Raw genomic sequence first — 13,819 nt, forward strand, 5'->3', positions numbered from 1 at the left:
TCCGTGAACCAGTTAAAACAAGAGCTGCAGCATTTTGGACTAGTTGTAATCTATTTTTCTGAGACACTCCAACACCTGCATGCAGACTGTTGAATCATGAAATAAAGTCATGGATGGCCTCTTCAAAAAGACGTAGAAGGCTTCTCTTTTGTGAGACCTTTGAGTTGATAAAAAACTATTTTTTACAACAGCATTTATCTGTTTGTTAAAGCTTAATTTGTTGTCAAGAATTAACACAGGTTTCTTGCAGAGGGCTTTATGAAATTTCTTAAAGGCCTGAAGTTGTAGAGGTCAGGGCTCAAAAAAACAGAACTACTTTTTTTTGTTCATTTAAATTGAGAAGGTTTAGAACCCCCCACACCTTAACATCTTTCAAGCAATCAAATAAAACCTTCAGAGGAGTACTGGCATCATGCTTCAATGGTAGATATACCTGCGTGTCATCTGCATAACAGTGAAATGAGATATGGTTTTTTTTAGAAATTGAGCCCAGAGGAAGGATATATAATGAGAACAGTAAGGGGCCAAGAATGAACCCCTGCAGGACACCACATGAGAGGTGAAAAAGTGTGACATACCCCAACTGTAAAAGCTGTCACTCAGATAAGATTTGAACCAGTTCAATGCAGGTCCTTTAATCCAAAAAGTGTGCTCCAGAAAAGAAATAAGAATGCTGTGGTCTACTGTAGCGAAAGCAGCACTAAGATCCAAAAGCACTAAAATGGCAGGATTTCTGTCTGTGATAGATAAAAGGTCATTTGAAATATTCAAAAGTGCTGTTTCTGTGCTGTGGTGAGCTTTCTAACCTGATTGAAAGACGTCAGTAATATCATGTTGCTCTAAAAAAGATTGGAGCTGAAGAGAGAAAACTTTCTCCAGAAGCTTGGACATAAAAGGCAGTTTAGAAATTGGTCTAAAACTAGAGAAAATAGTTTGGTCAAGGTTTTGCTTTTTAAGAATAAGTTCAACCACAGCATGCTTCAAGTCGGCTGGGACCAACCCAGACTGCAGATTGCTATTAATAATTGACAATACATTCATCCCCACTGTCTCAAAGACATCCTTCCAAGAAGGAAAGGGACACAGGTTCAGTGATCGAAGACAGCAGAGTAATATGTGTAAACAGACGGGTCGGTGGCAGGAGCAACAATGTGTCAGCAATCTTATCATTGAAAAATTTGAAAAAGTTTCTACCAAAGGAGCAGCACCAGGAGGATTCATAACAGCATTAATGATATTAAATAAAACGCGGTATCTGTGACAGTTGTCAGAGACGATTTCAGAGAAGTACTTTGTTTTTGCTGCTCTGGTATCGTTACTCAGCCATGGCTCAATTTGAGACTCCTAGTTTTGAAGGGAGAAACAGTCTAGGATGCCAGAGCAAGTGTAGATAAACAAAGAGAGCGGGTTGTCAGTATCCCAGTCAAGAGAAGGACACTTGTCATATCTTGGCACAATTCCTACTAAAAACTCAGAGAAAGGAAATCCGATAGACAAGTGCACACAGTACCAGGGAAGGCAGGTTCATTTCAAACAGTAGCTGGAATAAACATCAGGCGCACTTTACCGGCAGTAATAACTGTTCTTAAAGGTCCTATGGCATGAAAATAAATGGAGGCTTTTATATATTCTTATAGGCTTTAGTGGTCCCCTAATACTGTATCTGAGTTTTTTTCCCCAAAATTCTGCCTTGGTGCAGAATTACAGCCAGTCCCAAAAATGAGCTTTCCTTAGGATCCTCAGAATGAGCTGTTTAGTGGGGGTGTGACCACCGTGGTACCTTGAGCAAATGTTTTGTGAATCCCTATGGCACGTAGATGGCATGGCAGCCCTATGCCGTAAAACTAGCGAAACCTGTTGATATGAGCTTACTTTGACAATATGACGAACTAGTTACTGAACAACTCTCCTAACACAGTCAAACATCAAGCAAGTGCTACACAAGACACAGCAAAAAAGGCGTGCGTGAAGGGGAAAGCAGGAGTGACGATTTTGACATTCTCATCTGATTGCTCTGGTTTGCAAAGATGCACGTAGCGCGAGTAATTTCAATCAGGGGAAAGGCAGATATCGTGCGCGCCATAACACCGACAGCAGGACTGCTATCAAAACAACAAATAAGTACACAACACTGGCGTTACAGTAAATGAGGTGTCCACTTGTATACCTCATGCTATTTACCGTTACATTAGCGACAGTGACCGAGCTATTAGCTGCAGAGCTAACGACGCAGACAGACTGACCGTTTTGACTGGAACCATGAATGAATCATTATCCTGATGAAATGCACTGAATTTGCGGATTCATTGTTCTTCAGGAAGCTTGAAGTAGGGGGTTTTGGTCTAAAATGAGCTAGCTAACCATCTCATGGGCATGCAAACACCTCCAACAGCCCAGTTAGCAGAGATAAGAGCTTGCAGATGCTATTAGCTGCATAGCTAACGATACAAACCCTTTGTTGTGGTAACAAGCTATGTAACTATACTGTACATACAGGAAAGCAACACAATTATAGAGCGTTAAATTACTTACTCTCTGGAATGAGATCCTTCCCCAAGTAAGGGACGAATGGAGCAGGAGATTGACAGGCGGATCGGTGCTGTGTCTGCAGTAATGCGGGCCTGTCGTGGTGAAAAAGGAGCTGAGCCAGAAGGCAAAGCTCTCAATTTACCGGTCAATCTATGTTCCTACCCTCACCTATGGTCACGAGCTGTGGGTAGTGACCGAGAGAATGAGATCGCAAATACAAGCGGCCGAAATGAGTTTCCTTCGCCAGGTGTATGGGCTCTCCCTTGGGCTCGGTATTGGCCCAAGTTCTGGAAACATTCATCGGTGAAATGTTTGGCGCACACACAAATCTCTTCGGTTCTGTCGTCACTTTCCCAGAAAAAACTAAATCTGTCCACTGGCTCTTTAAAGGTTCTGATGCAGGAGCTCTAAACAGATTTTTTACATCCATGTACAGAGCAATGAGCTGGCCAAAGAGCTGTGGGCGGGGAAAGGCAGTTTTGGCATAGCCATATACGGGCTCTGGGAGGAAACAACCTCCACGTCATAAGCGGCAGCTTTCTCGATCAGGCCATCTGCATGGTCACATTACCAAAGGTGGAGAATAATTTAGGTCTATCGTAATTTTTAGCCACTGGGGGACTGCAGGCAGGCTAGAGGAACTCATATTAATGTTAAAGAACCTTAAAATGTGAAAATTTCATGCCATTGCTCCTTTAAATACAGCAGCTAATCCTCCTCCTCGACCAGTGGTCCAAGGTGAACTGAAGTAAGCACAATCGGGGAAAAGTTCAGAGAACGGACTCAGCTCCCCCACGTTAAGCCAGATTTCTGTTAAAAATAAAAAAGCCAGACATCGAGAGGTGAAGAAGTCATTTCGTATAAAGGTCTTATTAGCTACTGATCGTGTATTAACTAGTGCCACCTTGACTACAGAGTCAGCTGGAAGGCTTGGACTTGTGGAGTACCCCAGGTGGCGAATGTTGAGGGGGTCCATCGCCCTACTTCGGTGGCAATGTTTGTTTTGTCTGGTTTGCCTGATGGTTGTCATAACAGGGATTACTGATGTAGAGTGAGAAGTGTCTTTATTGTCCTGCTTTGTGAATATAGATCTCTGAGGTACAGGCGACCCTGATGGCAGAGTGCAGGGTGATGGGCTGGTGAGTTGAGTAGCCTCGTGTGCTGGTTGTATTGGCACAGAAGACTGATATGAGTGTGTGTGACATGAACATGTCAGTCACATGTTGCCGACTGGACCATGTGCTGTATATTGGAAACAAGCACACGAGCCCAGCTGGTTTGGGTGAATGCCATCAGACTTAAAGGGGAAGTCTTTTTGTTTTTTTTTTAAACCTGGACCTTATTTCTGGAATAAAATGCGTTCATCTACTCACTGATAACAGTTTGGTGAAAGTAGCCTTCGGAAGCTATTTAGATTTAGATTTTGACAACGTGGACGACGACTTTTGGGTATGATGGAGTGAATGAGCTGTGCTGCAGAGATCGAATTCGATGAAATTCAGATTGGGAATTTTACACGTGTTTTGGAGCCACGAGTTTAGGCTGAAAAGTCTGCTGAAACATCCTGCACCACGGTTTAGTGTCGGAAGAGGTCCACTAATAAAAATGGACTTCCTGCAGTGTTTCATGAAGCTTTACTGTGTATGGGACTTTTTTTCTGTGAAGTCGATGTTTGCACTAGATATGCTTTGGAGAGTGTCAGTCAAAATAAGAAAAAAAAGACACTTTCAGTGATGCAGTTTGAATAGTTACACAATGACAAAATTAACTGTATTGATTAGGGCTGGGCGATATGGACTAAAAGTCATATCTCAATATTTTTTAGCTGAATGGCGATACTCGATATATATCGATATTTTTTCTGTGACGTAATTGGGGTTTACTCCAAAGTATTATAGCATATTAGATTAATTTTTTCCCAAGAGGCAACAGTCAGTTATAAGTTTAAGCCACATGTCAAATGTCACCTAGGCACCTTTATTAATGGAAACAGAACCTTAAGTGCATCTCTTTGTGCACATTTCAAACACTTAAATAGACAGGGTATCTCTGTGCACAAATAACAAAAAGAGCAAAAACAAATGAAAACAAAAAGTAACAAACCAACTTCTGTACAAGTTACAGATTTTGTCCCAGGAAAACTAACCTGTCAGCACTGTCAGGTTTTAGGGATGCCCTGTGGCAAGTTACAATGTTCCCACTGCAACTGAACACCCTTTCGGAAGGGGAGCTGGTGGCTGGCACACAAAGGAACTTCTTTGCCAGGCGGCTCAATGCTGTGAAGTTAACTTCATGACTCCTCCACCATTTCAGAGGGTCAGCATCACTCTCTACACAAACTGACAACAAGTAGCTCAAAAGCTCAGCTTCTACTGCGTCCTTCCGTGTGCGTGCAGTGCTCAAAGAAGCTCGCCAGAGATTTCTTCTTTTTAGCTGTGGGTGCCACTGGCACTGCTGCCTCCCCTTGGTCTGCAGGCTCAGTAACAGCTGGCTCAGGCAGCTCAGAACAACTGCTGGCCTGGTCACTGGACAAATACTCCACCTCTGTGATGATTTTATGCTTCAGTGCAGGGGTGGCCAACCGGTCAGCGACTAAGAGCTGCATTTTTTACTGTGTTACCACTAAGAGCCACATTATTTTTGAAAAATGACCGAATTCTCTCCGTTCCATCCGTCTGTTCTTGACTCGGTCTCGTCTCGGTCACGTGACGCATCAACGCTGATATTAAACCCACGAACCAAGCAAAAACGAGTCAAAAACAGACGTGTTTGGAAATCTTCTTCCCAGTGAGGAGAGAGAAGAAGAGGCTGTGACCACTAAGAAAAAGAAAGCTGCATTTTGAAGGCATGTTTAAGCGTTACCATAGCAACCAGAGAGCGTTAGGAGGCAGAGAGGATGTTACATCAGGAGGACGCTGCTAATAAAGTTACATACAAGTACACAGTGGATTCAAGTTTATTATTATATTTACTAAATACCACAGAGTCTGTGTTAGTTGTATTATTTTATTTTGTAGTATTTATCCGCCACACCTGAAAGGCCAGTCCGTGAAAATATTGTCTGACATTAAACCGGTCCATGGAGCAAAAACGGTTGGAGACTGCTGCCGTAATGAACTCAAACAAAGCGAACACGCACTTAAAAACACAAATTTTTATATGAACGCAAGAGCCGCATGAAACCAGACAAAGAGCCGCGGGTTGGCCACCCCTGCTTCAGTGCATCAAGTTTTTCACTTGAGATGTACCTAGCCTTGAAGCGGGGATCCAGTAAGGAGGGGATGTCCAACAGGTCACTGGTGGATGGGTCAGCATATTTGCTGTTGAGGTAATCCACAATACAGGACTTGATGGACTTGCACGGCTCAGTATCTCCCTCTTCAGGTGTCAGGAGACTGTTGTGTTTTACTGAGAATTTTGCCTGTCATATATTTTCTTCTTTTAATCCATTAATTAAATATTACACTCACCAATGGCCAGATGAAGTCTGTGACCACATCAGGGCCCCAGACTAACTTTTTTCACTAGGAGCGCTGTAGCCCCCAACTGAAAATTTTAGGGGCGCAACCAGGAATTTTAGGGGCACACACCGTAACTCAATATACTAACAAAATATTCACATTTCTACTCATTTTCACTGTATTACTCATAAATACCTTGATAATAGATGAAGAAATTACAATGTGCTGTTTCAAATTCAGTGTCACATTTTATTGTGCAATTTTGAAGACGCAACATTGAAGGTAAACCGACCATCACACCTCACAGCTGAATCATTATGGCACATTTCAACTACAAAAATATTCAAATAAGACAGCAAAAGAAGTTAGGGATGGGTCTAAACAGAATTTGAATAAAAAAAAACTTGAGCATGTGCATGCTTCACTTCGATGTGGCCAATCAAAATATTTCTGGGTTTCCCTTTTAGGATCCTTGCATATATGATTTTGCATTCATTTGTAGAAACGCCCGTGTCCCCATCGATCGTAATTGATATGTATGTAGCATCCTTTATCTTCGTGTAAGTCTTCCCCTTCAGAGTATCTGCAATTACTCCGATAAATTGTGCGCATGCTGTATCGTGGTTGTATTTTTCGTTAGGTTTTAAACCATTCTTCCTTTGAAGATCGAGCTGGCTTTTGAATTTGGTGAAGGGTAGTTCCTCCTTAGTGACGAAGTAGGCCGTGTTAAATTTCGGTATCATTTCTGCCTCATCTGCGCTATGATTTACAGCCTCTTGTCTTCTAAAAGCAACCGGCAGTGGCGTTGCTTTTTCATTTGTTACCATGTCTCGGCATACTCTATGCTTGAGGCTAACGTTATGTTTCACCAGTGTGTCATGTTTAAACTGCGAAGTGCCTGCACTGTCGGCAAACTTCGTGTTCCCTGCAGTTCTGGGGTAGCGACTGCAACATTCGCAGTTCATGGAGTTAGTCTCCTTACAGTACCTCAACTAGCTGAATTCTCGCAGCCACTCTTTGCGAAAATTTTGGGTTGGGACCTTTTTTGCCCCTGCCTCTCGCCCATTGACTGCTGGGATAGGCTCCAGCCCTCCCGCGACCCGACCGACGGATTCAGCGGTATAGAAAATGGATGGATGGACCTTTTTCGCCACACTCTGATCATCATCATCATCCAACTGTGACACTGGAGACTGTGGCACTGGCACACTAGCCGCAGGTCTGAAGAACGAGTCAATAATTTGCTTGCTCATTTTGCAACGCACACAGGTTGTGATGTGAAATCTTTCTCTTTCTCACCTTTCACAGACGTTTGTAAATGCGCGTGTGATTAACTGTAGGACCCTCCCCCTCCACGCATTAGCCAAATACAGTATCCTTCTCACTCTCATTGGCTTACTGATTCAATGAAGCGCCCCTTCCACTTTTAATGTGTTTAAAGAAAAAAAAAAAAAGGGTCAATTTACTGGTCGCGCATGCGCGAGCAGATGTGATATTCAGACGCGCACACTCAAATTTTGGTCGCAGTCTGGAGCCCTGCACATGTCGGTGGTCAGCGCGTAGAGAGATACTTTTCCAAGCCGGGCAGCAAGACTAGCTTTAACATCTGTGTACATTTTGGGTAGTGCCTTTCTTGGACAGGGACGTCTGGGTTTCTCTGCTCAAGCTGCTGCCCCCGCGACTCGACCCCCGGACAAGCGGAAGATAATGGATGGATGGATGCCCTCTCTTGTGAAGTAGTTGCGACTGGGCAATTGGTATCTTTGATTCAGTGTTTTTAGCAGCTGCACAAAGCCGGTCTGCTCCATTGTTGATATGGGGGCCATGTCTTTAGCGATATGGAAAGCCAGAAGATCTTTGTGCTTTGTTGTGCATTGTATCATTTGTGAAAGAAGAGAGGCGTAACAGCAGGTCAAAGTTGATCCCCTGCTGATACGCCTCCGAGCTGGCAAGGGAGATAGCAACAGAGGTGAAATGATCCCGCCCCGTGTGTGTTTACACAAATCAAGCCAGCATAGGGGAAAGCGCCACTCTAACCAGAAGCGCTGTTGTCAAAGCTGCTTCGGTGATGTTACCTTAATGTTAAATTTACAAACCCAAATTTAACGTTACCAACACCTTCCTAATTAAAATTGAGATCCTTCTATTAAATATGTTATCCACTTTGCATTTGAAGGATGTAGAAATGTTTTTTGTTTCAATCCTTTGGATTTTGGCATAGCTGCTTTGAGACCTACCATACATCATTTTTACGAAGAGAGAGTCAGTTTAAGGCATTTCTGCTCGGCTGTGTACCGTGGTCATTTTGCAATACCATCTTGGCATTGCATTTGCCTTAACACACAGAAAGACAATACTGAATCCTCTTTACAAGCAGGTGAATTTGACTTCTTACCACATAACAGGGTACAGTGACCCATTGTTGCCATTTTGGTGTTTAATTAAATTGAGGATTAAACAATGGATTGCACTTTTACTGATTGAATGAAACCTTCATGTTACTCACCGTAAATCTCAAGTCAGCTTCACAGCACAATCCCAATGTCATTGTAACAAAACAATACCGAACACAACAAACAGGTTTCTGGGGAGAAGCCTGAAAAATAGGCTTTTATAGGAAGTTGCAGGTTGGGTACTCCTTAAAATTCCATTAGATACTGGATTCTCCCTTTTTTTTTCCCCAGAAATGACTGATATCAAAACAGTTATATTTCTTTCTGCTGCTCCGTCCCCGGACATTTGCAGGTGGTAATAAACTGTGCCATTCCCAAGGGGCTGAAGTATAACCAGGCCACACAGACCTTCCACCAGTGGCGTGACACTCGACAGGTCTACGGCCTTAACTTTGGCAGCAAGGAGGATGCCAATGTATTTGCTAGTGCCATGATGCACGCACTGGAAGTGCTCAACTCCCAGGACACAGGTAATACTTTCTCAGATTTTTTAACAGCACTGAAAGTCAAGTCTCAGTGATTTATGAACAATGGCTATATTAAAATATTAACTTAAACAGTTACTTTCCCTTAAGTCTCTAATTTGATCTTTCTTAATTTTCTATTTGCTTGATTTTTCTTCTGTTCTCTTTTCTGATGTATTTCTATACTTTTCCTTTGTTGATTTCACCCAGCATGCTCATCTTTTTGTCATTCTTTTTTCCTATCCCCATTTTCCTTTGTCAGCACTGCAGAAAGCTATACAGAAGTATAGAAGTTAGTGGAGGGACAGATTTTCTTGTGTAGATCTGTCCCAACAGCTGTTTTCAGTGGGGCTCATTCTAGCTGCAGTTGTCAGTTGACCTCACATTCCCCTTCGACAAACTTCAAGTTCAACTCCTCATTCACTGCTTTATAGGTATAACGTTGCTCTGTGGCAGCATCAGAGTCAGAGCACACAGATGAATATTTCTTGTTTGTGGACATTTGCCAAACACTCTTTCCATCCTGGGAAGTAGGCTGGAGGTGATGGAGGACCACAAATAACTGAAAATTTACCTGAACAACAGGTTAGACAGGAAATGCAACAATGAGGTTGTTAAGATGTGACACAGCAGACTGTTCTTATGGAAGCTTAGGTCTTTCAGTGTCTGCACCAAGATGCTACATACACTATATTGCCAAAAGTATTCGCTCATCTGCCTTTACAAGCATATGAACTTAATTGACATCCCCTTCTTAATGCATAGGGTTTAATATGACGTCAGCCCACCCTTTGCAGCTATAACAGCTTCAACTCTTCTGGGCAAGCTTTCCACAAGGCTTAGGAGTGCGTTTATGCAAATTTTTGACCATTCTTCCAGAAGCACATTTGTGAGGTTAGACACTGATGTTGGATGAGAAGGCCTGGCTCGCGGTCTCCGCTCTAATTCATCCTAAGGTGTTCTATTGGGTTGAGGTCAGGACTCTGTGCAGGCCAGTCAAGTTCTTCCACACCAAACTCTCTCATCCATGTCCTTATGGACCTTGCTTTGTGCACTGGTGCGCCGTCATGTTGGAACAGGACGGGGCCGTCCCCAAACTGTTTCCACAAAGTTGAGACCATGAAATTATCCAAAATCTCTTGGTATGGTGAAACATTCAGATTTCGTTTCACTGGAACTAAGGGGGCAAGCCCAGTTCCTGAAAAAGAAAACCCACACCATAATCCCCCCTCCACCAAACTTTACACTTGGCACAATGCAGTCAAACAAGTACCGTTCCCCTGGCAACCACTAAACCCAAACTCGTCCATCAGATTGCCAGATGGAGAAGCATGTTTCGTCACTCCAGAGAACACGTGTCCACTGCTCTAGAGCCCAGTGGCGGTGTGCTTTGCACCACTGCATTCGACGCTTTGCGTTGCACTTGGTGATGTATGGCTTGGATGCAGCTGCTCGGCCATGGAAACCCATTCCATGAAGCTCTCTACACGCTGTTCTTGAGCTAATCTGAAGGCCACATGAAGTTTGGAGGTCTGTAGCAATTGACTCTGCAGAAAGTTGGTGACCTCTGCGCACTGTGTGCCCGCTCTGTCATTTTACGTCGCCTACCACTTTGTGACTGAGTTGGTGTCGTTCCCAATCGCTTCCACGTTGTTATAATACCACTGACAGTTGAATGTTGAATATTTTGGAGTGAGGAAATTTGTGGCATCCTATCACGGTACCATGCTGGAATTCACTGAGCTCCTGAGAGCAACCCATTCATTCACAAATGTTTGTAGAAGCAGTCTTCTGTCTAGGTCCCTAGGTGCTTGAATTTATACACCTGTGGCCATGGAAGTGAATGGAACACCTGAGTTTAATTATGTGGATGGGTGAGTGAGTGCTTTTGGCAATATAGTGTATGTAAAACCCACAGTAATTGTGTTGTCAAGTGGTAATGGTACCAGGGGTTTTGGCTTGCCATGTCAGATTGTAAGCTGCTATCTCCTTGGTTTGACATAAGTGTAAAGGCTGATATCCCCTTTGTTGAAATGGAAATTGTCCGACATCATCAAAAACAGGACATGTCTGCACATTTATTTTATTAATAAACCTACACAAAATTATCCACATTGGTGACATGAAATGAAAATGAAAAGTTTTTTGTTTTTTTTTAAACATCTAAGGAAGAAAAAATAACTAAGATGAATGGTGAATGCATATACATTTGCTTCCTTTGCTTTGAAGTCCCTAAATATGATCTGGAGCTACAAATTTACCTTTCGAGGTCACATAATTTGTCACGGTCCAGCTGTGTACAATCAGTCTCAGGTGATGTCAGTATACACACCTGTTCTGAAAGGCCTCAAGAGCCTGCAACACTAATCAGGAGACACGACCACAAATCAGGGTTGGGTTGTGAAAAATAAATATTTGAAACTTTGAAAATCCCATGGACCACCATTAAATCCATCATCATAAAATGCAAAATGGAAACAAAAGGGCACCACAACAAATCTCCTTAGAGAGGGCCATTCACCACAACCCACAGAGCTGGTAAAGTGAGCATTAATCGGAGAGGTAACAACAACACCAAAAATGACCTTGAATTAGCTGAAAAGCTCCACAGTGGAGACTGGTGTATCTGTTTATAGGTGCACTATAAGCTGTATGTTCCACAAAGCTGGGCTTTATGGAAGAGTTGCCAGAAAAAAAAGCCATTGCTGACAATGAAAATAAGTAAACACATTTAGAGTTCACAAAAAGGTATGTGGGAGAAGAAGGTACTTTAGTTATGGCGCTTTTCCACTAGCTCGGCACGGCTCACCACGGCTCGGTTTGGTTGTGTTTCCATTACAAACGAGTATACTTTGTGCCTCCACGACGTGGGCGGGGTCGTCGTAACACGGCTGCGCATGTTGCTGCTCAACCTGTGGCTTTTTGTCGCACAGAAGGCAAGAGAAGAGAGCCAGAGAAGACTCCTGGCCGCCAGACAAAACAGTATTGCAGGGATGTCCAAAGTCGGTCCTCGAGGGCCGCTGCCCTGCAGGTTTTAGATGTTTCCCTGCTTCAACACACCGGATTCAGACGAGGACCGGATGTGGACACCCCTGCAGTATTGAAAAGTACCGGAGAGTTTTGTTACGAGCTTCAAAAAGACGACGTTTGGAGGTAAGCTAACGGTTGCTAACGCTAGCTTTTATTATCCGCGTTATGGCGCTTCCAGTGACGACACTCATCGCCCAATCAGTGGAAGGCAGTCGGCTGACGTCACGTTTTAGTAACGCTTCGGCCCGCTTGGAACCAGGGCTGAGGTGATACGGAAAATCGTCCCGGTTGCAGCTACGGCGTGCTAGTGGAAACACGTATGCCGAAGGGAGCTAGTGGAAAAGCGCCAATAGATTCGACTCAAATTTAACTTTTTGTCCATTTTTTTAAAAGAAAAAAACCTATCTGGGGTGAACCCAACACCTTTGATCACCTAAAACAGCATCCATAGTGAAACGCTGTGTTTGCAGCATCATGCTGTGGGGATGTTTGTGGGGACTGGGAAGCTGGTCTTAATTGAGGAGATGAATGTTGCTAAATACAGGGAAATGCCTGTGTCAGTCCTCCAGAGATTTGGAACTGGGTTGGAGGTTCACCTTCCTGATTTAAAGACAACTATAAACCAGTGGAACACAGAGGAAGGAGAATGCAGGCATCAGAATATGCTTTGTAATTTATTGCAGCATAATCCAACACAGAACCAGCAACCAATGTCACCGGTTTTTCGATGAGACCTGAATGGACCTTTATGTGGGACATCTTTGAGAATAAAGTGGCTGTGGCAACAGGGTATTGTTTTTACCTTTGAGCGAGCTGTAATAGAAAGACAACTGTAAGGAAATCATCTGTCAGTGCTGTTAGGAAAGTTACTGACACAATTATTTAGCAGGTGGGGGGCTGTAAGATTTTCAGAGCAAATTGTCAAGAGGTATGGTTTGGACAATGAGACAAGCATGTACCACTTGTACCCTGTAAATGGTTCGCTGTCACTGAAATTTTTTTCATTTTTGTGATTTGATTGAACGAGATTTTTTGAAGATCCCCTCTCAACCCTCAGGAGTGCAATTTAACTGGGGGGGAAAATGCTAGCCGATTCAGTCCATACCCTGCCTAAAAACTAAAAAAGGGAGATTCAGAGGGGCATAATGGTATTAGAGTAATCATAAATATTACAAGAAAAATGCTCATGATTTATATAAATGTTATGCAGGAACAGAGTGAGGAGGCAGAGATCTTTATTGTAGCAGACCAACATGTAATCAGAGGGAAGAAAATCAAATTAAATGGCACATATATAGAACTATACTGTGTGTTTGGATCTTACATGAAAGACGTAAGCATATTGTAACGATATTTCCCACCTAAACCCATAGGCATTTTGTACAGGCACTTTTTTTGTTTATTCATTTAGTTATTTATTGTTTTTTTCTGTCCAGCTAGATTACTTTTTTTTGCTCAAGCCTCCATAAGCCTTTATTTATTTTCCTAGAAAAAAACACTCCTCCCTCATAATAAATGTTTCTCTGACAAAACAGAATAAATAGATAGCTGTTAAATTTGAATGACCTAACAACAGCAGAGATTTACATAAAGTAGACGTGAATGACACTCTGACAGATTTTGAGAGCCCAGCAGCTTATAGCCTAACAGGAGTTGTCTGTGTGTTTGTCACTCTCTACAGGCCCCATATCGCCCAGACAGAACGCACAGGTTCAGAATGGCCCAACACAAGAGGAGATGGATCTACAGAGAAGGTAAGAACTTTGGCCTGATGAACATAGATTACACAGTATACAGAGTATAGATACCTTAGCAGTATGAAAATGCTCATTCATTTCAATAATTTATTTATTTCCACTGTAATATAAAGTTAATCTTTCCT

The 13,819-nt window shown here is 42.8% G+C and overlaps 1 protein-coding gene across 5 annotated transcripts in view; it reads left to right on the plus strand.

Annotated features, from left to right (window-relative positions):
• enah (ENAH actin regulator) overlaps positions 1 to 13,819 on the plus strand; it is a 116,913-nt gene that overhangs the window by 56,482 nt on the left and 46,612 nt on the right. For all 5 annotated transcript variants that reach the window (XM_075459702.1, XM_075459701.1, XM_075459700.1 and 2 more), the window contains exons 3-4: positions 8,736 to 8,913; positions 13,619 to 13,691. In XM_075459702.1, coding sequence (XP_075315817.1) covers positions 8,736 to 8,913; positions 13,619 to 13,691 — 251 coding nt within the window. The remainder of the gene's footprint in view (positions 1 to 8,735; positions 8,914 to 13,618; positions 13,692 to 13,819) is intronic.

The sequence above is a fragment of the Odontesthes bonariensis genome, chromosome 24, assembly GCF_027942865.1.
Source record: "Odontesthes bonariensis isolate fOdoBon6 chromosome 24, fOdoBon6.hap1, whole genome shotgun sequence".
NCBI classification, from domain to species: Eukaryota; Metazoa; Chordata; class Actinopteri; order Atheriniformes; family Atherinopsidae; genus Odontesthes; species Odontesthes bonariensis.